The 23,242-nt window shown below is 44.0% G+C and overlaps 2 protein-coding genes across 9 annotated transcripts in view; both read right to left on the minus strand.

Annotated features, from left to right (window-relative positions):
• Nucleotides 1-588, minus strand: part of gab1 (GRB2-associated binding protein 1) — a 71,946-nt gene extending 71,358 nt beyond the window's left edge. For 4 of the 7 annotated variants that reach the window (XM_061770896.1, XM_061770895.1, XM_061770894.1 and 1 more), the window contains exon 1: nt 120-189. The gene's annotated coding sequence lies outside the window, so the exon portion shown is untranslated. Of the gene's footprint in view, nt 1-119 lie in introns of all 7 variants that reach the window. The other 3 variants (XM_061770900.1, XM_061770901.1, XM_061770899.1) reach the window with 3 other exon arrangements.
• A 2,481-nt stretch (nt 589-3,069) lies between these two features.
• usp38 (ubiquitin specific peptidase 38) lies at nt 3,070-21,696 on the minus strand. 2 transcript variants are annotated; one of them, XM_061770892.1, is made up of 13 exons: nt 21,548-21,696; nt 19,953-20,115; nt 19,185-19,689; nt 18,405-18,540; nt 18,199-18,328; nt 16,561-16,662; nt 16,312-16,470; nt 14,370-14,563; nt 12,937-13,030; nt 12,752-12,858; nt 11,764-12,070; nt 9,882-10,790; nt 3,070-7,840 (listed from the first exon to the last, which is right to left on the minus strand). In XM_061770892.1, the coding sequence occupies exons 2-13, from the start codon at nt 20,010-20,012 to the stop codon at nt 7,670-7,672; spliced, it is 2,874 nt and encodes a 957-aa protein (XP_061626876.1). In that variant the 5' UTR covers nt 20,013-20,115; nt 21,548-21,696; the 3' UTR covers nt 3,070-7,669. The 2 variants fall into 2 exon arrangements, with proteins under 2 accessions (XP_061626876.1, XP_061626875.1); XM_061770891.1 differs by having other exon boundaries at nt 19,930-20,115.
• Nucleotides 21,697-23,242: the final 1,546 nt, after the last annotated feature.

Genomic DNA, 23,242 nt, shown 5'->3' on the forward strand with positions numbered 1-23,242 from the left:
AAAAAAAAAACAACAAAAAAAAAACATACGAGGACTTAATAGTGTGTAAAAAGGTTCAATGTATGGGGCACATTTCGAGTGAAAAACGTTTTTTTGTAGTGTTATGTGTCATAGTTTACCAGTGAGTCCTTCGAAAGTCGCCTGGTGGGAGTCGAAATGTCGAACTAGCCTCCTCAGTGTCGCTTTATTCTACAAACGCACCCAAACAAAAAAGAAGCTATCACGCGCTAAGTTTTGTTATGGTCGTGCCTTTAGTAGTTGAAGCCCGAAAAAGTGTTGCGATTCCCGGTTGGCGGGACGCGACGCGAAGGTCCCACTGCGCCGCGCCGGTTCATAGTTTTCGGCGTGTGGTGGTGTAGTGGAAGAGGAGGGGAGCCGCCGCGACCTCGAGGTCCAACAACAACAAGCCACGAATGTAGTACCTCCGCGGGCCGAGCTTTTCCTACCAGTTTACTCCCGCTGTGGTTCCTTAATTATGAGTGACAGGCTGACTCCGTCTTTTCGCTGAACTCGCCCTCCTCTGGAACATGGCGGTGTCAAGCTCCCGCCGACACCCGAGACCGGAGGTGGCGCTGCAGAGTCATTTGCTAGTTGTTGTTTTTTTAAGCTAATCACCGTGTTTATTTTAAGTTATTTTTTCAAATATCCCGTCGGTTGTTTAAATGGAGGGTATTCGACGTTTAAGACCATACGCGACGTACATGTTTGTTGTTAATAAACGACGAAATTCCTACACGTAGCTTCACCTTTTCATCGGCAGACGGAAATCTTATTGGGAACGTCATAACCGGAATTTGCAGTCTCTTACACCAGCGAGCTTTGCTATCCATTTGAGTTAGTACTATAGTAGAGTGCAGTAGGAGTGTACAGTATAGCGCCATCCTGGGACATATATAATCCACCAATGCCTTTGATTTGTCCCTGTGTCGTAAATTACTGTAATGCAGATTGATGAAAGGATGTAAACCTGCTATGACGCCTTCCATCTTTTCTTCACTAAGACCTGCTTTTTATTCGGTCATCCTTCCTTCATTTGCTTAAACCTGCCTTTCTCTCTTCCTTTGTGACCTTTTTTGTGCCTTCATTACCCGGGAATTTTTCCTTCACGACTTCCTTAATTCTTTCCTCAGATCTGCTTTTTATTCATACAGCCTACATCCTTCCTTTGCTTAAACCTTTTTTTGCCTCCGTACCTTAATTCACTCCTTCTGTTACACCTGTTTTTTTTAATTAATGGATCCTTCCTTACTTCCCTTAAACCTACTTCCTTCATTCCTTCCTTCTTTTGTGACAAGTTTTCTGCCTTCGTTACGCCAGATGTTTTTCCTGGCATCATTTCTTTATTCCTGACCTCATTCATTCCATTCTTCCCTTAGACCCTGCTATTAATGCATCCTTATACTTCCTTCACTTAAACCCACTTTGCTGCCTTCTTACCTTTGTTCCCTCCTTTTGTTGCATCCTTTATTCTGTCACTTGAACCTCCTCCCTGCCACCTCATACCTGTTTTTCCTTCTTTTCTTCCTGACCTCTTTTCTCCTCCTTCAGGACTGCTTTTTTATTACGCGTTCTTGCTTACTTGCATACCCTTTACTTTTCTGTCTTGCCTCCTTCCTTCCCACTTTTTTTCCAGGCACCTTTTCCTCTGACCTTCTTCCTTCCTTCCCTCAGTTGCTTATTATTCTTGCATCATTACTTCTGTCCTCCTTTTCTTAAAACTGATTTCTGCCTTCCTTCCTTTTTTCTACATTCCTGACTCCTTTTTCTATTCTTTTGCTCCCTGACTTCCTTTGTAAGTTTTCCTTTCTATGTTCCTTCACTTAAACCTACTTTTCAGCCATTCATCCCTTTTCACCTCACATCCGCTCTTCATTTGCTTAAACTAATTTCTGCCTTCCCTCCTTTCTTTCTTGAGCTCTTTTCCACCTTCCTTCCCCCAGACTCTTTTCTTGGCATGTTTTCCTTCCTTCCTTCCCGCAGACCCACTTTTTAGTCATGCATACTCACATCCTTCGCTCAAACCTTCCTTCCACCTCAGACCTATTGTTTATCTTGCATCCTTTGCTTTAACCTACTTATTTACCTTCCTTCTTTTCTTACATCATCAGTACCTATTTCCAATACTGCTTTAAAATCCACTCTTTGTTCTTGACTCAAATTATTTCCCATTACAGTACTTGTAAAAAAATAAATTTCAAAATCCCTCTATTACACATGGTGTGTCTCTAGGCTTGAGGAATCTTATTGGAATGCCATTGTGATGCTAAACACCACGGCCCACCCCCCCCAAGGATGTGTTCTATTAGCCACCATAATTCATGGCTTTTTCAGCAACAGCCGGAGGAGTATCAGTGAAGAAATGAGGCCCAAGTGATTACAAATGACACAAAAAAGAAAACAAGTCCAGGAGGAGTATCAGTGAAGAAATGAGGCCCAAGTGATTACAAATGACAGACACAAAAAGAAAACAAGTCCAATTGTTACAATAATTAGCGGTACCTGCATCTGCACCTGCCTGCTCAGTCTACTATGGCTAAACCTTCCTTGATCAGCTCTATTCTGAATGAATGTTTTGAGTCTTTTTAATGGGATAATGATCTTTTCAAAGACTGTTGTAATTGGCACAGTGAGCACAAATTGGAGTAACCTTTGTCTTTGTTTGTTGTACAGGCTGGATGAAATCCCTTTCAGCCAAAAAGATGAGAAGCTTTCAGGGTGTTTTGCATTCATTCCCCACCATTTTTGAGCTACAGTGAAATGAGATCACCCTTTAACCTAACAAATTTAAAGAACCAGTGTCAATCTAATAGCAGATGTCTGCGTAGAGGAAAGGCACCAATGCCAACCTGTGTTCTCGTATGCCCTCTTCAATGTGGCTTCCACAGCCACTCAAAAGAAGGCTGCCTTCCACAGTGTGGAGGCAGAATCCTGGCTGCCTCACCCCGATCCCACAAAATTGCAGCATCAGAACCATAACAGAAACCCCAACGTGATTCCGTCTTCAGAGCAGAGATGGCTTCTGTGAGACTGAAATTTCATTGTTGTTTTCCATTCATCAATTACCTGGAGTGACTTTTTAAGACAAATGTATTTATTGCATATACAGTGTATGATATTAAAAGTTATCAAATGCCCAATGACTCAATCATTTCTGGGAGAAAAAAAAAAAAAATCAAAACACATCACAGATCAAAATGCATGCAAATGAGAAGTGGAACCTCCGAAGTGGAACATGCTAATAATATATCAGAATCCGCTCGGTGAAGATCAAGGTGTGTTTTTGGAATTTAAATTTAATTGTATTGCTCATATAGCACTGAGCAGTTAAGACACCCTTTTAGATCAGCAAAAGCTCCACAGCCTGCTCTACATTTGTCATCACCCTTTTGCTATCACTGATATCGTTTACCCCCCAAAAAACAAAGCCACTCCGACCAACCCCCCTCCCCCGACCCCCAAAAATGCTATGTGGTGCACTTGTTTATTGGTAATCCTGAAGATTTGACACCTGTCTACGTCACGGTAGGTTCCACTTTCTGTTTTATGGTTATCTTCACTGGTACCCTTCAACCCCCCTCTGCCACCAAAAGAAAAAAACTAAATAAAAACAAAGCAAACTTTTCAAACTACAAATGAAGTCTCGTGTGACTTGCCCAAGTCTTGCGTGACTTTGGGTGTAACGATGCGTCCATCCACTTTGGAGGTTCTGCTAGTTGTATCGTAATGCATTGTACTGTGCTATATGCTGTTGGCATATGAGGTAATTTAAACAAAACAATCGCTTTTTTTGTTTGTTGTTGAAACATTGATTGGAAGAAAATACAATTCAGCAAAACAGAATCTCAATAAATTAAAAACGGTCCACGGTGTAAACACTTTCAGTCGTCAATGAGTTTTTCAGTGCTTTTAGCCAGGGGTGGGCAACCATTTCTAAGCATAGTAAAGTGGTGCCTTGAGATACGAGTTTAAGTTGTTCCATGACCATGTTTGTAACTCAAAACACTTATATCTCAAATCATCATTCCCCATTCAAATGAAAGGAAATGCCATCAATACGTTCCATCATTGCAGATACCGCACCGATCTGCCTCCGATTCTTCCCTCACTCGTGAACAAGACCCTAAGATACTTGAACTCCTCCACTTGGGGCAGGATCTCATCCCCGACCTGGAGAGGGCACGCCACCCTTTTCCGACTGAGGACCATGGTCTCAGATTTGGAGGCGCTGATTCTCATCCCAGCCGCTTCACACTCGGCTGCGAACTGCTCCAGTGAGAGTTGGAGATCACGGCTTGATGAAGCCAACATAACCACATCATCTGCAAAAAGCAGAGATGAAATACTGAGGCCACCAAACTGGATACCCTCTACGCCTCGGGTGCGCCTTGAAATTATGTCCATAAAAGTTATGAACAGAATCAGTGACAAAGGGCAGCCTTGGCAGAGTCCAACCCTCACCGGAAACAAGTCCGACTTACTGCCGGATATGCGGACCAAACTCTGACTCCGCTCGTATAGGGACCAAACAGCCCGTATCAGGGGGTTCGGTACCCCATATTCCCGAAGCGCCCCCCGCAGGACCACCCGAGGGACATGGTCGAACGCGTTCTCTAAGTCCACAAAACACATGTAGACCGGTTGGGCGAACTCCCATGCACCCTCGAGGACGCTACCGAGGGTGTAGAGCTGGTCCACTGTTCCACGGCCAGGACGAAAACCACACTGCTCCTCCTGAATCTGAGATTCGACTTCCCGACGGACCCTCCTCTCCAGCACCCCTGAATAGACCTTACCAGGGAGGCTGAGGAGTGTGAATCCCCTGTAGTTGGAACAGACCCTCTGATCCCCCTTCTTAAAAAGGTGGACCACCACCCCAGTCTGCCAATCCAGAGGCACTGTCCCCGATGTCCACACGATGTTGCAGAGGCGTGTCAACCAGGACAGCCCCACAACATCCAGAGCCTTTAGGAACTCTCGGCGAATCTCATCCACCCCCGGGGCCTTGCCACCGAGGAGCTTTTTAACCACCTCGGTGACCTCAACCCCAGAGATAGGAGAGCCCGCCTCAGAGAACCCAGGCTCTGCTTCCTCATGGGAAGGCGTGTCGGTGTAATTGAGGAGGTCTTCGAAGTATTTTCCCTACCGGCTCACAACGTCCCGAGTCGAGGTCAGCAGCGCCCCATCCCCACTATACACAGTGTTGATGGTGCACTGCTTCCCCCTCCTGAGACGCTGGATGGTGGACCAGAATTTCCTCGAAGCCGCCCGGAAGTCTTTCTCCATGTCCTCACCGAACTCCTCCCATGCCCGAGTTTTTGCTTCAGCGACCAGCAAAGCTGCATTCCGCTTGGCCAGCCAGTACCCATCAGCTGCCTCAGAAGTCCCACAGGCCAAAAAGGCCCGATAGGACTCCTTCTTCAGATTGACGTTTGGACACCCAGGGGGTGGGGGGGCAATCCTCCCAATCACGCCCTTCCAGGTCTGTCATTGCACACGTGAGCATTGAAGTGCCCCAGCAGAACGATGGAGACCCCAGCGGGCGCGCTCTCCAGCACCCCCTCTAAGGACTCCAAAAAGGGTGGGTACTCTGAACTGCTGTTTGGTGCATTGGCACAAACAACAGTCAGGACCCGTCCCCCCACCCGAAGGCGGAGGGAGGCTACCCTCTCGTCCACCAGGGTGAACCTTAACGTACAGGCACCGAGCCGGGGGGCAATAAGTATACCCACACCTGCTCGAGAGGACTGGTACCAGAGCCCAAGCTGTGTGTGGAGGCAAGTCCGACTTTATCTAGTCGGAACTTCTTGACCTCACACACCAGCTCGTGCTCCTTCCCTGCCAGAGAGGTGGCATTCCACGTTCCAAGAGCCAGTTTCTGTAGCTGGGAATCAGATTGCCAAGGTCCCTGCCTTCGGCCAGCGCCCAGCTCGCACTGCACCCGACCCCTATGGCCCCTCCCAGAGGTGGTGACCCCATGGGAAGGGGGACCCAAGTTACGGTTTTGGGCTATGCCCGGCCGGGCCCCATGGGTGCAGGCCCGGCCACCAGGCGCTTGCCTTTGAGCCCCACCTCCAGGCCTGGCTCCAGAGGGGGGCCCCGGTGACCCGCGTCTGGGCAAGGGAAACCTAGATCAAAAAGACTTTCATATGGTTTCACTTTAATATGGTTTCACTTTTGGAACTGCAATGCTGAAACACAATTAACTCTCCTACAGTATTCTAACTTATTCAGATGCACCTGAACAGTCACGCAGATACAAACGAAGACTACACTTCTACTACTACTCATCAAGTAATTCTTCATGGAGGATAAAGAATATGTCTGTCAGCACTGTTATAATATATTTCTACATGTGTTATTCCACCATTTGTGTTCAAATTTCCATTGCTTGAAAGGGTTGTAAAACTGCAACTGCTAACCTTTAGCATGTCAATAGTATTTGCCATGATATGTTGGCATTAGGCTAGTGGGACATTGTTAAGGGAACATTGTTTGTTTTTGTTCCCCCCCCCCCCAAAAAAAAAAAACACTTGTAACCCTCATTGCTGGGAGAGGCATTAAACAGCTTGAAGCCTCTTTTTTTGATTAAATGTTCACGGCTTGCCAAACTTATAATTATTGTGAAGTGAGTTGAATCGAGTTTACTGCCACCATACAGCTCAGTTTGAGCTCTCAAATCAAAGCAAAAATAAAAAATAAAAAACAAAATTGAGCGCATATCTTGAAAAACTCCTAAATTGAGTCAGTCGTGTCTCAAGGCACCACTGTTACAACCACTGCAGAGCTGGCATCTGTAAAGCTGAAGTTTAAGCCGCTTTACATGTGTATACAGCAAAATTGCAGCATCAGAGCAGGAGCAGAAGACCCGGCATTTATCAATCTTTGCTTTTTTACATGATACCCTTACACAAAAGTATCTGATACTATCTCCAAATTTGTTCCCCCCACTCAGTGGTATGGCAACAAGGCGGGAAATGCCAGCTTTTATAGGATTCATGATTGATATTACATATATTGGATTTGTGCAAAAAAGGTCAAATTGACAGATTACTAATTTCCAGAAATTTGGCTAGATCTCTATCTGAACGTATTCAAATTGCTAATTTGGCTGAATCGCTGACTGGAAAAGGCCAAACTACTAATTAGTGGTAATTTGGCTGGGACTTGGTGTGAAAGAGGCCAACTTGATTTGGTTGGCTCTCTGTGTTAAAGAGGCCAAACTGCCCATTTGCTATAAATTGGATGTCTCCTTCTTCTGTAAAAGAGACGATATTGCTAGATTACTTGGAGCATAAATAGTTTATTTTCTATACCCAAAGCAGGCTTTTGCTGTCCTACCGAGCCTTGCTGCATGAACTGATGAACGCTGCTCAAATGAGAGGCGAAAGGTCTTCCAAGACAACCAGAAAAGTCCGGTTGCGATGGATTCAATGCCCTGAGAATGAAATGACATGGATGAATGAGAATATTCACAGGCACGATGTGTTGTGGTAGACTCCCTTATCCCAATATAAACCACCTGCACAACTGGTAGACGTCTCTTTTCAGTAAGACACGTGTCGGGTCACACGTCTTTTCTTTTTACATGACTTGATCATGGCCCTCTGAGGATAGCAAAAAGGTTCCCCCACCCTTGCTCTTGTTAACGTTATGTGCTTTTTATTTTGTTTTAGAAGACCAGTCTACTAATGGTGTTAAAGCCCCCTCCACCTCCTCCTCCACCCCCTCCGGACGGGCCGCAACTCCCCGGCGGGTTGTTGTCATCCGAGCCGTTGGGCCTGAAGGAACAGGAAGACGACGGAGCCTGCAGAGCCTGAGTCCGAGCGTTCAATTCTTGTTCCTGTAAAGAGAGAACGAAAGTGTGAAAGGGAGTTGCAGTGTTCTGACAGCTACCCCTAGTGGCCGTTTGTGCAGGGAGGGTTCAGTGGCCCGTGAAATTGCTGCCTGGTGTCTCCCGGATTTGACTCGGGGCGAAGGCGAAACAAATCTTTTTATCCAGCGTTGATCTTGATGATTTGTCGAGGTCATTTGTTGTATAGTGCCGATGCCACAGTACGTGTGCAAAATGTGAACAAGTGCAGAGTGCCGCCGTCTGTGTTCACCCCTTTCGTAGCTCAATTGTTGCTCTCATGTAAGTTTGAAAAGACATTGTTTACAGACACAAAGAACTATCACAGAACTGCAACACAATAACCAGTGTTTGTTCGCTTGTGGATTTTACACAGAACCGAGCGAAATCAGGATATTTCCGCAAGTGTGTGCACTTTCAAAAAGGCACATAGGTAGATAATGCCTGAGCTTACCAAATTGCTCATTTGTGGTAACAAGGCAGGATGTCTACATGGTAGAGGTTCAATTGCCAATTTGCGGAAAAGAGGCATCTTTTTAAAATTAGCACTAATTTAAGTGTGAAATAGGTTAAATCACAATAATTTTGACTGTACCTCTGTGTCAAAGAGGCTAAAGTGCCATTTTTACAGTAAAGTGGCTAAATGTGTTCATTTGTCTGGATCCCTGTATGAAATAAGCTTAATTACTAATTTGGCTGGATGTATGTGTGAAAGGCAAAATTGCAAAGTTGTGGTCATTTGTTCTGTTTTAAAGAAGTTAAATTTGGCCAAACCTCTTTGTGAAAGAGGCCTAATTACAACCCCAATTCCAATGAAGTTGGGACGTTGTGTTAAACATACATAAAAACAGAATAGAATGATTTGCAAATCATGTTCAAGAGTGTGTGTACTAGACTGGCCTGCCTGCAGTCCAGACCTGTCTCCCATTGAAAATGTGTGGCGCGTTATGAAGCGTGAAATACGACAACGGAGACCCCGGACTGTTGAACAGCTGAAGCTGTATACATCAAGCAAGAATGGGAAAGAATTCCACCTACAAAGCTTCAACAATTAGTGTCCTCAGTTCCCCAAACATTTATTGAATGTTGTTAAAAGAAAAGGTGATGTAACACAGTGGTAAACATGACCCTGTCCCAGCTTTTATGGAACGTGTTGCAGCCATAAAATTCTAAGTTAATGATTTGCTAAAAACAATATTTATCAGCTTGAACATTAAATATCTTGTCTTTGTAGTGTATTAAATTAAATATAGGTTGATCGTGATCTATATTAAGTAGGCTAAATCGCAGTAATTTGGCTGGATCTCTGAGTGAGAGAGGCTAAATTGTTCATTCATGGTAATTCGGCTTGATTTCTGTGAAATGCAAAATTTCAGTAATTTGGCTGGATCTCTGTTGGAAACAAGTTCCATCCATCCATTTTCTGAGCCGCTTCTCCTCACTAGGGTCGCGGGCGTGCTGGAGCCTATCCCAGCTGTCATCGGGCAGGAGGCGGGGTACACCCTGAACTGGTTGCCAGCCAATCGCAGGGCACATACAAACAAAACAACCATTCGCACTCACAGTCACATCCGGGCAATTTAGAGTCTCCAATTAATGCATGTTTTTGGGATGTGGGAGGAAACCGGAGTGCCCAGAGAAAACCCACGCAGGCACGGGGCGAACATGCAAACTCCACACAGGCGGGGCCGGGGATTGAACCCGGGTCCTCAGAACTGTGAGGCTGACGCTCTAACCAGTCGGCCACCGTGCCGCCCTGAATTGCAGTAATTTGGCAGAAAAATCAGATGTGTGAAAGGAAAAATTGCAAATTTGCAGTAACTTGCCAAGACAGTGGATCCCTGCATACTAGCGATTCAGCACCCGCAGATTCACCTGTATATGGATTTTCAAATTTTTTCCCCCCATTTTTTCTCTTTTTGGGGGGGAACAAATCCCCAAAATGCTTATTGGCAGTGAGTCCCCGTTTATTGAATACGTTTTTAGGTTTAAAACACAACACATTTTTTTTTCCCAATGCAGTTAGTTTTACCTGTAGATACAGCTTGTTGTCCTTGATAATGGCGTCCAGCAGTTCTTTCTGCAGCGGCGGCTCGGTGCTCTGCCTTGTTCCATTGGCTGCCGGGCCTTTAACAGAGTCCTGCCCTGCCACTTCCTGTTTCCTGTACATGAGCACATAGGCCGTGTCCTTGGGGAAGCGGCTGGTGATGTTCTGCACCGATTGGAAGGAAGCAAATGTCACTCTGCTGTCATTGAACAGCAGCCAATCGCTGGGGGGCACGGTGCCGCCTCCCTGAGCACTCGGACCCTCCCGGACTTGCTCCCCGTGACTCAAGTCCTCATTTTGATAGGCGGAGTCCCCTTGCGCCGCGTTGTCACAGCCATAGGAGTAGTAATGTCCACTCTCGGACGACACGCCCGAATGCATCACGACAGAGCTGAGGACGTAACGCACCGACTGGACATCCTCGTCTCGTCGGGAGGGTTTGAGCTTCTTGGCTAGGTTCTCGCTGCTCTCGGTGGAGTCCGCCAGGGTTGGGGAGGTGGTGAGCGGCGGCTGGGGCGGCGAGGACACCGAGGGGCGGTGCACAGGGAGCTGAAGGCGCGGCGGGATAGTGACGTTGTCCAGGATCTTGCGGCGCACGTGGCACTTGGCATCGTAAGCGAAGCGCAACAGCGTCAGGATCAGGTACTCGGGGGCCGACGTCAACTTGAGGGTCCGCTCGGCCCTCCGCAGGCTACCGCACTTGCCGCAGAAGTAGGCGTTGTCCTGGTCCAGGATCTCCGGAGCCAGGAAGTAGTCCACCAAGTCAGGCACTGAGAGGTGAGGCTCGTTCTCTGGCACGGCGTGAAAGTGGCTGGCTTGGTCTTTGGTACCCGGCACGGGGGTCTCGCTGCCGCCGTTGACGGAACCCTGGCAAACCACTTTGGAATCGTTGGTCTTGGGGAGACATAGGACAAAACTGCTTATTTGTGGTAAACAGGATAAAGTGCTAACTTGTGGTAATTCCGTGAAAGGGGCTAATTTGCTGTAATTGAGCTCCATCTCAATATGAAACAGGCTGAATTTTTAATTCTAATTTATAGGAATTTGACTAGTTATCTGTTTGAAAGAGTCTAAACTGCTAATGTAATTTAGTTGGGTATCTGAACAAAGAGGCTAAATTGCTACGTTACGGTCATTTGGCAAGATCTCTTTGAAAGAGGCTAAATGGCCAACTTGTGTGAAAGAGGTTAAACTGGTAATTTCATGTAATGTAGCTGGTTCTCTGTGTGAAATACTAAATTGCGATAATTTGGCCAGATCTCTGTGAAAGAGGCTAAATTGTTAATTTGCTGTAATATAGCTGGTTCTCCGGTGAAAGAGGCAAAATTGCTGATGAACAGTATTTTAGCTGGGTCACTGTGTGAAAGAGGCTGAATTGCTAATTTGCAGCGAAGTGGTAAAATTGATCATTATTTCAGCCAAATCTCTGTATGAAAGAGGCAAGATTGCTCATCCGGTAATTCAGCTGGAGTTACATGTGAGAGAGGCTAAATTGGCAATTTATGGTTAAGAAGCTAAATTGTTAAGTCATTTAGCTGAATATCTGTGTGAAAAAAAGTTAAACTCGTACAAACGTAATTTGCTGTAATTCTTTGAATGAAGCTAATTTGTAGTAATTTGGCTGCATCTCTCCGTTAAATAGGATAAAATTGTAAACTCGGCAAGATCTCTGTGTGAAAGGCTAAAATGCTAAATGATTATTTTAGCAGTCATTTAACAGGATCTCCTTATGAAAGAGGCACACTTATTATTATTATTATTATTATTATTATTTGACTGGATCGCTTTCTATCTAAATTTTTGATTTGGCTGGATCTCAGCGTGAAAAAGGCTAACTTGCCAATTTGTGTTAAAGAGGCGAACTTGCTTTGGACTCGTCGGACTTGGCTGCGTCCCGCGAGGGGCAGAAGGCCAGCGAGAGGTCCGTGAAGGGCTCCTCCTTTTCTGAGACGCCGTCGCAGTGCGTACAGCGGATGCCCGTCACAAGCTTTCCGCCGAAAGTCCTCTCGATGAGGGTACGTCTGTCGTCGTCATCCACTTTCAGAGAGGACGCTTCGCCTTCTTCAGGGGATGTCGGAGCGGTTGCGTCTTTGCTGCTTGAGTCTACGACGTCAGCGGGAACGCTTAGATTGGCAGATTCCAACAGCTGAATGGTTTTCTCCTCTTCGTGTAACCTTGGTATCAGGAAAAAATGTCAATAAATGTAGGAGAAGCTACAGTGGAGGCTCCAAAGTGGATCACAAGCAGTGTTGGGGAGTAACTAATTACTTGTAATGAGATTACCTTATTAGAACATTTATGTAATCCATTACATTACTTGGAAAATGTGTAAATTAAATTTTAGATACTTTTGGAAATTTCCATAATTACAATTGAAATTAGATTTTTCTTTCTCAATATTACTTCCTTCTCCTAAAGCCGACACTTGTGATTGTCTCTCTCTGGTCATGTGCCACATTAAGTATTATTTTTTTCAAATATGCCAAAAAGTGTACACGTGCAGTATGGAGTCACCTCTCTGCTCATGCACAGGTTAGACTCATAGTTACACTTTTCAACACAAAAGAACATTGACTTTTGAACAGCTTCATCTTTATAATTTTTGACTTTTGTATGAGAATGGATGGGCTAATGATTGGCCTAAATGGAGATGGCGGCAGCTGCATCAAAATGCGCATGGAGCTTGATGGTTTCTGCAATTAAACCTTTATTTTTGACAAATTTTATATAGTAGTTGTTTGGTTTTGCAGGGTTAGGCAATGCAGAACAATGCTGTGATAGGCAGTCCACTAGTAGGCGCGCTTCACGGCTTTTGCGTTTGAACTCTTCGATTACCAATTATTTACGCATCATACCTGTCCAGGAGAAAGCGGAGATATTCCGAGCAGTCCTGCTGAGAGCCCGCATTGAACCACGGCGGCCGTGACACCTCTAAGAAGTTCCTGGGAGCGTAGGCCGCCCTCTGTGGGGGAAACAACATCATTGTGCCACACTTTCAAGCCGCCACAATCATTCCAGTCTTCCGCACGCAAACACAAACCTGGGTGTGCGCGAGGAAGGCGAAGAGCATCTGCAGCTTTTTCATCAGCATACCGGAATCGTTCAGACGCAGCGACAAGACGTGTCGCCTGAAACTGAAGAAAGACAAGTTTGGATTGCAGCGTTATTTAAAGGGAACATATTATAGATAATAGAAAATTTTCTTTTTAATTATTGCTTGCGTTCAAATAGTTGGGTTTTTGGACTGCTTGCCCACTCAACAAGTAGGTAATAATTTGTTATCTGACTATTTGTGAAAATGTGTGAGTGAGCTATTGTGTGATGGCACAATTTGCAAACACCACCCCTACACAAGTTTCTCCACCCATGACTTTGTAGCTAGGCTGACCGAAGATTTGCCATTACTACACGGAAGCACTAGCACAGATTAGCATTAAACTACACAAATGCAGTATGTGAACCAGTACCTGGAAGCACGTCCATTCTCACAAGTGAATGACAAATTTGTTTCGGGTTAACTTCCTGCTCCATTCACAATAACAGGAGAATGGACAAACACAAAAACGCAAGCGCTTGAACAAGTGTCATTCATTTGCAGTCGGAACATGGAAGGGTAAATATGTCCTGCTCTGGAAAGAGTCTCTGGAAGTCTTGATAGGGGTTGGAAAAGTTACAAAGTATAGTGACAAAGTAGCTACGTTGGCAACACAGTCATCCTCGCTAAAATAACCATGGGAAACAAAATACATCCTATTTCTGAAAATGTGTCTGTGAGCATATCATCATGAATTTAGCCAAATTTTGATGTCATAATGTGGTTAATTTACCTAACACCACCACCACACTGAGTTTTTTTGCCCATGACATGGAGAATAGGGTGGATAAGGATCCACTACTTTCAAGCTACTACACTGAAGCACTATCACGTTAAAGCCAAATTGTAAGCGGGGCTTACGATCAGGGAATAGCATTAGCTTCAGAAAACCGGCACATGCGCGAATGTTCGGTGCGGTGCTGTATTTGTGTTTGGTGAGCTGACCGCTGCATGTGCCACATGCATGGATCCACTAAATTAATAGCCAAAGTGTAACATGGCGGCTTGGTGATGGAAGTGCTAGAAAATACAATCAGATCCTTATGGGCATTCGCTTTGCGGTTGTATTTGGCATGTGCCATTCAGTTGCAGGACTGTGAGCGCGGGAGTCGCTAGAATTGTCCAATAACACCCACATTTTTTTTTTTTTTTTTTTTAGAAATAGTGGCAAGGGGAGGGGGGGGGGGTTAAAAGTCACTAAATATATAGGCAACGTCACTAAGTTGCCAACAGTGAGTAGCCCTATAGTTGTGCTGCTAACAAAACTGTACCTTGCATTTGCACGAGAGGCTGCACAAAACCAAAATTTGAACCAGAGTGTGACAAGTGGATGTTAAGGGTGCTATAGTAGCATAATATAATAATGCCTTGTGACTAACTCTGTGGCCATGAAAAGTGTCTGAAGGATGCTGTTCATGTAGCAGGTGTTGCCCAAGTTGACCAGGCCCGTCTTGCCAGTCTCGGACTTCCCGGCCTGCCTCAGCGGACCGGAGGTGAAAGAGTTGGACTGGGACGTCCAGGCACTTTGATTCAGCACCAGCTTGATTTTCTCTTCGCTTGGTTTCGGCAAATCCTAGCAGAATAAGATGTTATTTTAACCCATAAATACAATAATAATAATCATAATGTGGCTTAAAGGTAGTCGAGACAAATGAGAGTTTGAATCACAAGACGTCAGCAAGTTCATTGACTTTCGCTCTGTGAGCATCTCAAGGATTAACCCTCGTGTTGACCTTGTTTGTCAGGAACAGCAATGATGTTTCTGGGTTAATTTCACCCAGGGGGTGTGTTAGATTATCAGAAAAACAAAAGTCAGTTTGACTGGGGGCTTATTTAATTATCTTTGTTTTAAATGAAACAAAATTTCCGATAAACATTTATTTAAATCTAATCATGAACACAAATTACAAATGTGAAAACAAAAATGTTTCTACGATACATTTATTCATACCAAAAACAGTTAATAAATAATTAAGACTATATAAATACTTAAAAGTTGAAAAGAACAAAACGTAAGACAACATAAGGAGTTTTATCTTCTTGTTTTAGAGAGTCCAACCCCTCTCAAGAGGACTGGTACCAGAGCCCAAGCTGTGTGTGGAGGCGAGTCCGACTATATCTAGTCGGAACTTCTCAACCTCACACACCAGCTCGGGCTCCTTCCCCGCCAGAGAGGTGACATCAAGCAGTGATCTCCAACTCTCATTGGAGCAGTTCGCAGCCGAGTGTGAAGCGGCTGGGATGAGAATCAGAACCTCCAAATCTGAGACCATGGTCCTCAGTCGGAAAAGGGTGGCGTGCCTTCTCCAGGTCGGGGATGAGATCCTGCCCCAAGTGGAGGATTACGAGTATCTTGGGGTCTTGTTCACGAGTGAGGGAAAAAATGGAACGGGAGATCGACAGGCGGATCGGTGCAGCGTCTACAGTGATGCAGACTTTGTATCGGTCCGTTATGGTGAAGGAGCTAAGCCGAAAGGCGAAGCTCTCAATTTACCGGTCGATCTACGTTCCTACCCTCACCTATGGTCAGGAGCTGTGGTCGTGACCGAAAGAACAAGATCCCGGATACAACCGGCCGAAATGAGTTTCCTCCGCAGGGTGTCCGGGCTCTCCCGTAGAAATAGGGTGAGAAGCTCGGTCATCCGGGAGGATCTCAGAGTAGAGCCGCTGCTCCTCCACCTCGAAAGGAGCCAGATGAGGTGGCTGGGGCATCTGATTCGGATCCCTCTCGGACGCCTCCCTGGTGAGGTGTTCCGGGCACGTCCTACCGGGAGGAGACCCCAGGGACGACCCAGGACACGCTGGAGAAACTACGCCTTTCGGCTGGCCTGGGAACGCCTCTGGATCCCCCCCGGAAGAGCTGGATGAAGTGGCTGGGGAGAGGAAAGTCTGGGCGTCCCTGCTAATGCTACTGACCCCGGGACCCGACCTCGGATAAGTGGTAGAAAATGGATGGATGGGTCTTCTTGTTTTTAATGCATAAAAAACAGGCAAAACAAAAATGGCATTTAACGTTGAGATGCTCACTGAGCTGAAGGCAAGTTTCGCGTGATTATGGTTTCAACCTCATTTGGAAGTATATTTTGCCATGAAAAAAAAAAAAAACAACACCTGTGGAGTTAATATACACAGAAACTGTAATTATTCTATCTAGTGTAGTTTATCTCTTTAAAGGGTGAGTAGTTTTACTTTGTTTTCTTACACAGTGAAATACCTTCTTCTTACACTTGTATGAAAGCAAACATGTTAAAGTGTTACTTAAAGCATCGCCTGTACAGGTAATTCAAGGTTTTGGACAACATAATCCCAGGGCTCGTTTACCTTGATGGCTTCCAAAATGTGGTCGTAGAGGTCTGGGAATCCAGAGTACTGGTACATCATGCAGTGTACGAGCTCAGTGAACTGCAGCAGGAAGGCTTTACTGGTGGGGAGGCCATCGGCCTGCAGGGACTGCACCAGACCCGCCACGTGTGGAATAACCTGCAACAGATGAGGAGCACAGGATTATTGGAGATGGCAGGAACGCCGATAGTCCAGTTCACGGGTTTTTTTGCTTGTGGGATTCCTGACCAGATGGAAGCCCTCAGGAGAGTGCTGGAAGCTGAGGAGCATGTGGGAGAGGACGGCGAGCGCCCCCTGACGCACAATGGGGTACCACAGACGATTGAACACCTATAGGTAGGGGGAAACGTGGGGAAGGAAAATAATTTTTTTTTAAAAATCAACAATAGTCATCTTGGAGCTTCATTGCTAAAAGGAGCTACAGTGCCGTGAAAAAGTATTTGCCCCTTCTCAAATTCAAATTTTTTTCCATAGTTTCCCCACTTTAATGTTTAAGATCAAACAAATGTAAATACCAGACAAAGATAACCCAAGTAAACATAAAATGCTGATTTTAAATGGTGACCTTATTTATTAAGGAAAAAAATCAATTCACAGCTAGCTGGCCCTGTATAAAAAAAAATAATTGCGCCCCTTGTTAAATCATGAATTAACTGTGGCTAATCACATTGAATGGAAAGCTGAGTTCATTTTCATTGCCCGAGCCCAAGCCTGATTACCTCCTGACCTGTTAATCAAGAAATCATTTAAATTGAACCTGTCTTAACAAAATGAAGTCATCAGAATATCTAGAAAAGCTGCAACAAAATGCCACGATCCAAAGAAATTTAAGAACAGATTGACATCTATCAGTCTGGAAAGGGTTACAAAGCTATTTCTAAAACTTTAGGACTCCAACGAACCACGGTGAGAGCCGCTATCCAAAAATGAAGAAAACTTGGAACAGTGGCAAACCATTCCCAGAAGTGGCCAACCAACAAAAATTACCCCAAAAGCACAGCGACGATTCATCCAGGAGGTCACAAAGGAACCCAGGACAATATCTGAAGAACCGCAGGCCTTCCCTGCCTCAGTTAACATCTGTGTTCATGACTCAGCGATAAGGAAGAGTGGGCAAAAATGGCATCAAAGGCAGAGTTCCAAACTGAAAACCACCGCTGACCAAAAATCATCTTACTTTTGCAAAAAAACATCTGTGACTTTTAAGAGAATATTCTATGGACTGACGAGACGAAAGTGGAAGTTTTTTGAAGGTGTGTGTCACATTACATATGGCGTAAATGTAACACAGCATTTCAGAAAAAGAACATCATAACAACAGTCAATCATGGTGGTGGTGTTGTGATATACTATATTATATAATGGGACCATCCATCCATTTTCCATACCGCTTATCCTCACTAGGGTCGCGGGGGTGCTGGAGCCTATCCCAGCTGACTGGACGAGAGGCGATGTACAACTTCAACTGGTCGCCATTCCAATCGCAGGGCACATATAAACACACAACCATTCACACTTACGGGCAATATAGAGTTTTCAATTAACCTAACATGCATGTTTTTGGGATGTGGGAGGAAACCAGAGTACCCGGAGAAAACCCACGACGGCACGGGAAGAACATGCAACCACCACACAAGCAGGGCCAGATTTGGACCAAGGTCCTCAGAACTGTGAGGCAGATGTGCTCACCAGTCGCCCACCGTGCCGCCGGGAATAACCATACTTGAAACAAATCTGTTTTGGATTATAATACTCATTATATTCTGAATAATGTTGGTGAAGTGGAAATAATTTGTCTTAGCAGCCCCAATAAGATGGTCTTTATTAAATGAAAATCAAAACATAACATTTCATTTCATTACTTACCAGTTCAATTTTGAGCAGAGTGACATCAATAAGGATGGTGAACTTCTGAACGGCGGCCAGTCCTTTGAGCAGAGCGATGACCCAGGTGTCCACGTGCTGGGCCAGAGGCCAGGAGAGCCAGTCGATCATTCTAAGAACAGAGGAACAGTGTGTATACCCTCCTCCAGCCAATAACACCATGTTGTGTGGGTCACACTTCGAGATACCTGCATAGCGCTTTGGTCATGTTTGCATCTTTGACATTCTGGTCCGTCGTGAGACTCTTAATAAGCACTGTGATCATCTGGACCGGGATGTACTGCACCAGACTGGCCAAGGCTATGGATGGCTCAAAGGACGGGTCTGAAGAAGGACGGGAGGAAAAGAACAGGACACTTTTATAATCGACATAAGTTGGAATGTGACAAAAATTAAGTCATGATGTTACGAGAAAAAAGACAACTATCCAGTCATAATGTCACAAAAAAGAAATGAACATTGTGATGTACGGAAATAAAGTCTTCACGTTATGAGAAGTTGTGTAGTTCAGCAAATAAATGTTAGTAAGTTATAATATTACAAAAATTGAATTATGTACAAGAATAAAACTGTAACCGCACGAGAATGAAATGGTACATCACCCAATTTCTTACATTTATGAGAAAGAAGTTGTAATATTACAATAATAAAAAGTCAATGTTACGACCAAAAACGTAACGATACAAGGATGTTGTAGTGTTACGAGAAGAAATTGCAATGTTACTAGACTGAATTTATAGTGTTAATAGGAAATAGGAAACATGTTCGAATGTTACGAGTTGTGATGTTATGAGAGTACAGTCGAAATCTATTGCAATTTTTCAATCAATTTGTTTTCAAATATAATTGATCTCAATGAGTCTAGAAATAGTGAAATTAGAGATCAGCGTCTCAGAAAGCATCGTGTCTTTGGAGGCTCCATTTTATGTGCTCATGATGAATCAATCGTGAACAAAACAAGGTCTCACCTGTGGAAGAGATGATGGCGAAGACCTCCTGCAGGGAAGGCAGCAGCGTGGCCGGCTCGGCCTTCCAGATGTTCTGCAGTAACGTGCTGACTTTGGTGACGTGGGCCACGTACTCACCCAGCTCCTGCTCCTGGCTGGCCAGGCAGTGGAAGTAGCCGATGGTCCTCACCAGCTGCTGGCAGAACAGGACGCCGCCCTTGTCCCTAGGCACGCACTGCACAAAGTCGGACAGCAGAGTGGCGAGACGGGCGCACAGGGCCGGGCCGGGCCGCTCGCACACCATCCTCAACACCTCCACCTGGACCACGGCGAACAGCTGCAGCACGGCAGGGCAGCTAATGAGCAGCCGTAGGCCACAGTGGATGTAGTCCACCACGGCCGGGTCTTTGTGCTCCAGCTGCTCATAGCCTTGCTGCAGCAGGCCCAGCACAAAATCCTTACTGAAGAACGCCTCAAACTCTGAGCGGTGGTAGCGGGTGTACGCCTCCAGGACCTGGAAGCCCACCTGCAGAGGTGACAAGAGTACTCACAATCATAACCTTAACCACAGTAAAATGCAACCTCTCTTTCTTTATGTCATTTTTTACGTTGTGCCGTCATCTGCGGGAGGTTGAAAAAAGTAACAAACCAACCCTGACAAAGTAAGGAGTAGAAAGTACAGATATCCATTTTCAAATGTATGGAGTAAAACCATAATGTACAGTAACAAAGTATTTGTACTTGGTTACTTCCCACCGCTGCCCACCTGCTTCTGGAAAGCGTCCTCACCCAGCAGAACGAGGCGGGTGGTGACGGCAAACAGGGCCCGGCACTCCTCCGCTGCCACATCCTTCTCGGCCGCCTCCACCACCTTTTTCACGATGGCCTTCTTCACCGGAAGCGTGTGAGCAGAGCTAATCAGGCCCTCCAAAATCTTGTCCATGATGGCGGCCTGCAGGAGTCGAGAGAGAGGGACACCTCAATTGCCATGCAGCATCTGACAACCGCAGCTTAACAACAATAACTTACCTCTCAAAATTTGATAAAAATAAAAAAATATATATGTTAACGACTAACAACAGAAATGAGGAGGTCAAAAGTTGTAATGTTACGAGAATAAAATGCAAATTTTTTAGAGGAAAAAAAAATGCTGTAATGTTACGAGGCAAAACTTGTAATTTCACAAGTGTCATAATGTAATGAAACAAAAATCATAGTATCACAGGAAAAAATGTCATAATGTTACAGACAAAGGTCGCAATGTTACATGGTGAAAATTTACTTCTGATCGGTTTGGCAAAAGGGATGTTCAACCCCTGTGAACATTCTGATTCGGCCTGTTTATTCCGATTGTGGTGTTTATATGGAGCATTTTAATTCGGTTTGGGCTTCTAAACCAATTATAATCAGAATAGAAGGCTCAATGTGAACCAGGCAAGTCTTGCAGCGCTTTATTGCAGAGGGACCCATATCACAGAGTAAAGGAAAACAAATTAATTGCGAAACAAAAAAGGAAATTATAATAATAACAATCATAATTATAACAATAATGATTTAGAAGCAAAACAAATAAATAGAATAATACTAATAATAAATTTTTCATGTTTTCAGAGACAGTAAAAAAAAAAAACAATATTATTGTTTATCGTTAATAGTTTTTGGGGAAATATATCCTCTTAGAAAAAAATGTATCGTGACAGGTCTACATACAGGTGTAGTTTTTAGGAATAAAACCTACTGCATGGTTGATGAATATTTAGGCCTACTACGTTACTGGAATTGGAGAGTTAAATTGAAATTCAATTAAATTTTAAAAAATTTAAGGTGGTACTATGTGTAAAACGTTCGACAACCACCGATGTACTGTACTATACTGTATTATATTACAGTTTACAGCAAGACATTTACTGTCGTATTGTTATGGGCGTTGACACACTTCAACTTGGCATGACAACCGTAGCCAAACACATTATTCACGAAACAACTCTATTTAAACGAGTCACACGGCAACAAAGACCATTTATAGTTACTTCAAGCGCATGTAGGACCCTTGTGTTCCACCTTTTTCTTCTTCGGTCATGACCGTCTCGGCGGTAGCCGTACAGCTCATAACAACAAAGCCATCGCTTAAAACACAAAACACATCCGACATCAAACCACCACCAGAGCCACATTTGACTGCAGCCCTAATAAATTGTTTTTTTTTTATGTAACTGAAGCGTCATTTAACGAGCGCTGTGTCGAACAAAGCATTTTGAAGGGCCTGACGTTAGCTGTGTGATGTTTCTAGGTAGCCACTGACTTAGCAAAAATGCTAATACGCCCTGGTTGGGGGGGGGGGGGGGGGGGGGAGACACACATGGTCTAAATAAATACGTGCATACCCAAATGGAGCATGTCAATAGTGTCCGACTTGAAGACGATACGCTCCCTTTTGGTGTTGAATCTCGTATCGCAGGTAAATTCTGTTGTCTTTTTGGTCAAATCGCTCAAGCGGAATCAGCTGATCAACATGGCAGCTACGTCATTTCGCGAGCGCCCAACAACACGAAGGACCCCCAAACCCGAGCGTCGATTTTGGTGTTCTTGGCGTTGCCTGTCATCGTTAATAACAATAGTAATTTAGTTGTTATATTAAAGTTTATATGGGCGGCACAGTGACCGACTGATTATCACGTCTGAATCACAGTTCGGAGGTCTCGGGTTGAAATACACACACACAGACAGACAGGCACACACACACACACACACACACACACGCACACACAAACACTAAAACATAAATAAAACAAAGTGTTGTAATGCTAATAACAGTCCTTTTTTCCACTGCAGCGTTGCCTTACCAAGCCCTAACCCCTTTGTTTGTGTACTCCACTTTGGTGTTGTTGTTGTTGTTGTTTTTGTTTTGTACTGCGTGCTGTGACCAAATACCAAATTCTACCTCAGATGGAGGGGAAAAAAATGGGATGAAATATTCAAATACCTAACAGTGAAGAAACACCCTTAAGGCTTTAATAAAAGCCAGCAAATCAGCTTTTAGAAGATATGCTGATAAATTTACTGTTAAAAAGTAAGTATGTTAGTGCAGTTGCACATTATTTCACAATGCATTTCTTTCCATTTATTTTGAATGTTTTCTGCAGATTGGTAGCTCACTTTTTTTTTTTTTTTTTTAAAGAACAGACGAGCTATCAAAAGTCGAGATCAGGGTTGGACGTTATTAGTTATTAGTTTTACTCCACACCATATTAAAACTTCTGTTAAAAACTTAATAATTACTTGTAATGATTTAATAATTAACTACACTTACCCTAAATTACTATTGCGTTTTCTTGGCAGTATAACAAAAATCCATAGGCTATTGTAGAAACAATGCTCCTGTTTTTTGTTTTGTTTTACGTACCTCGCTATTTTATCGGTACTTTTAATTTATGTTGATTCAAACTGTTCTCAGGTAAAATAATTTAATCCGCTGTCATATTACGTGAAAGTAGTCTTGTGCGAAAAATTGTGCATTTTCAGGTGAATATCAATGTTTCCGAATTTCTTGAAGCTGGCATGGCCAACTCTCGCGATTGCGCGGCAGCTGTGAGAACACGGTTCCTGTCTTCATGTTGACGTATTTTTAGAAATATTTTAAATAATAAATAAATGTAATATAGTTTTCGTATTTGTTTTTAATGCGAACAAAACGAAAATGTCTCTATATTTGGAAAAGTCAAGATATCGGAATTTTAGTTTCAGTTTCCATGATGTATTCACGTTTAAGGTAAATCATTAAGAGTTCAGTCAGCAATTGAAACATTAACGAATTACCTTCAGTGCTGATATAATGAGGCTCAAACTGCACCTAAGTGTTAAGTTAATATTACGTTTTCTTGGCAGCAATAAATAGCCATATAGTTTTCCGCGGAACTATAAAAGCACTGCTTACCCCCTTTTTAACTTATCACATCCTTTTAGAGTTAATGTCTGTTTTTGCGCATTTTAACTGTTCACCTGTAAGATTACTTAAATTTTGTTTATTTCATCACATGAAGTTAGTCTTTTTTGTGTTGGGAAATTGTAGTTTTTAACAG

Source organism: Phyllopteryx taeniolatus, chromosome 4, assembly GCF_024500385.1.
Source record: "Phyllopteryx taeniolatus isolate TA_2022b chromosome 4, UOR_Ptae_1.2, whole genome shotgun sequence".
Taxonomy (NCBI): Eukaryota; Metazoa; Chordata; class Actinopteri; order Syngnathiformes; family Syngnathidae; genus Phyllopteryx; species Phyllopteryx taeniolatus.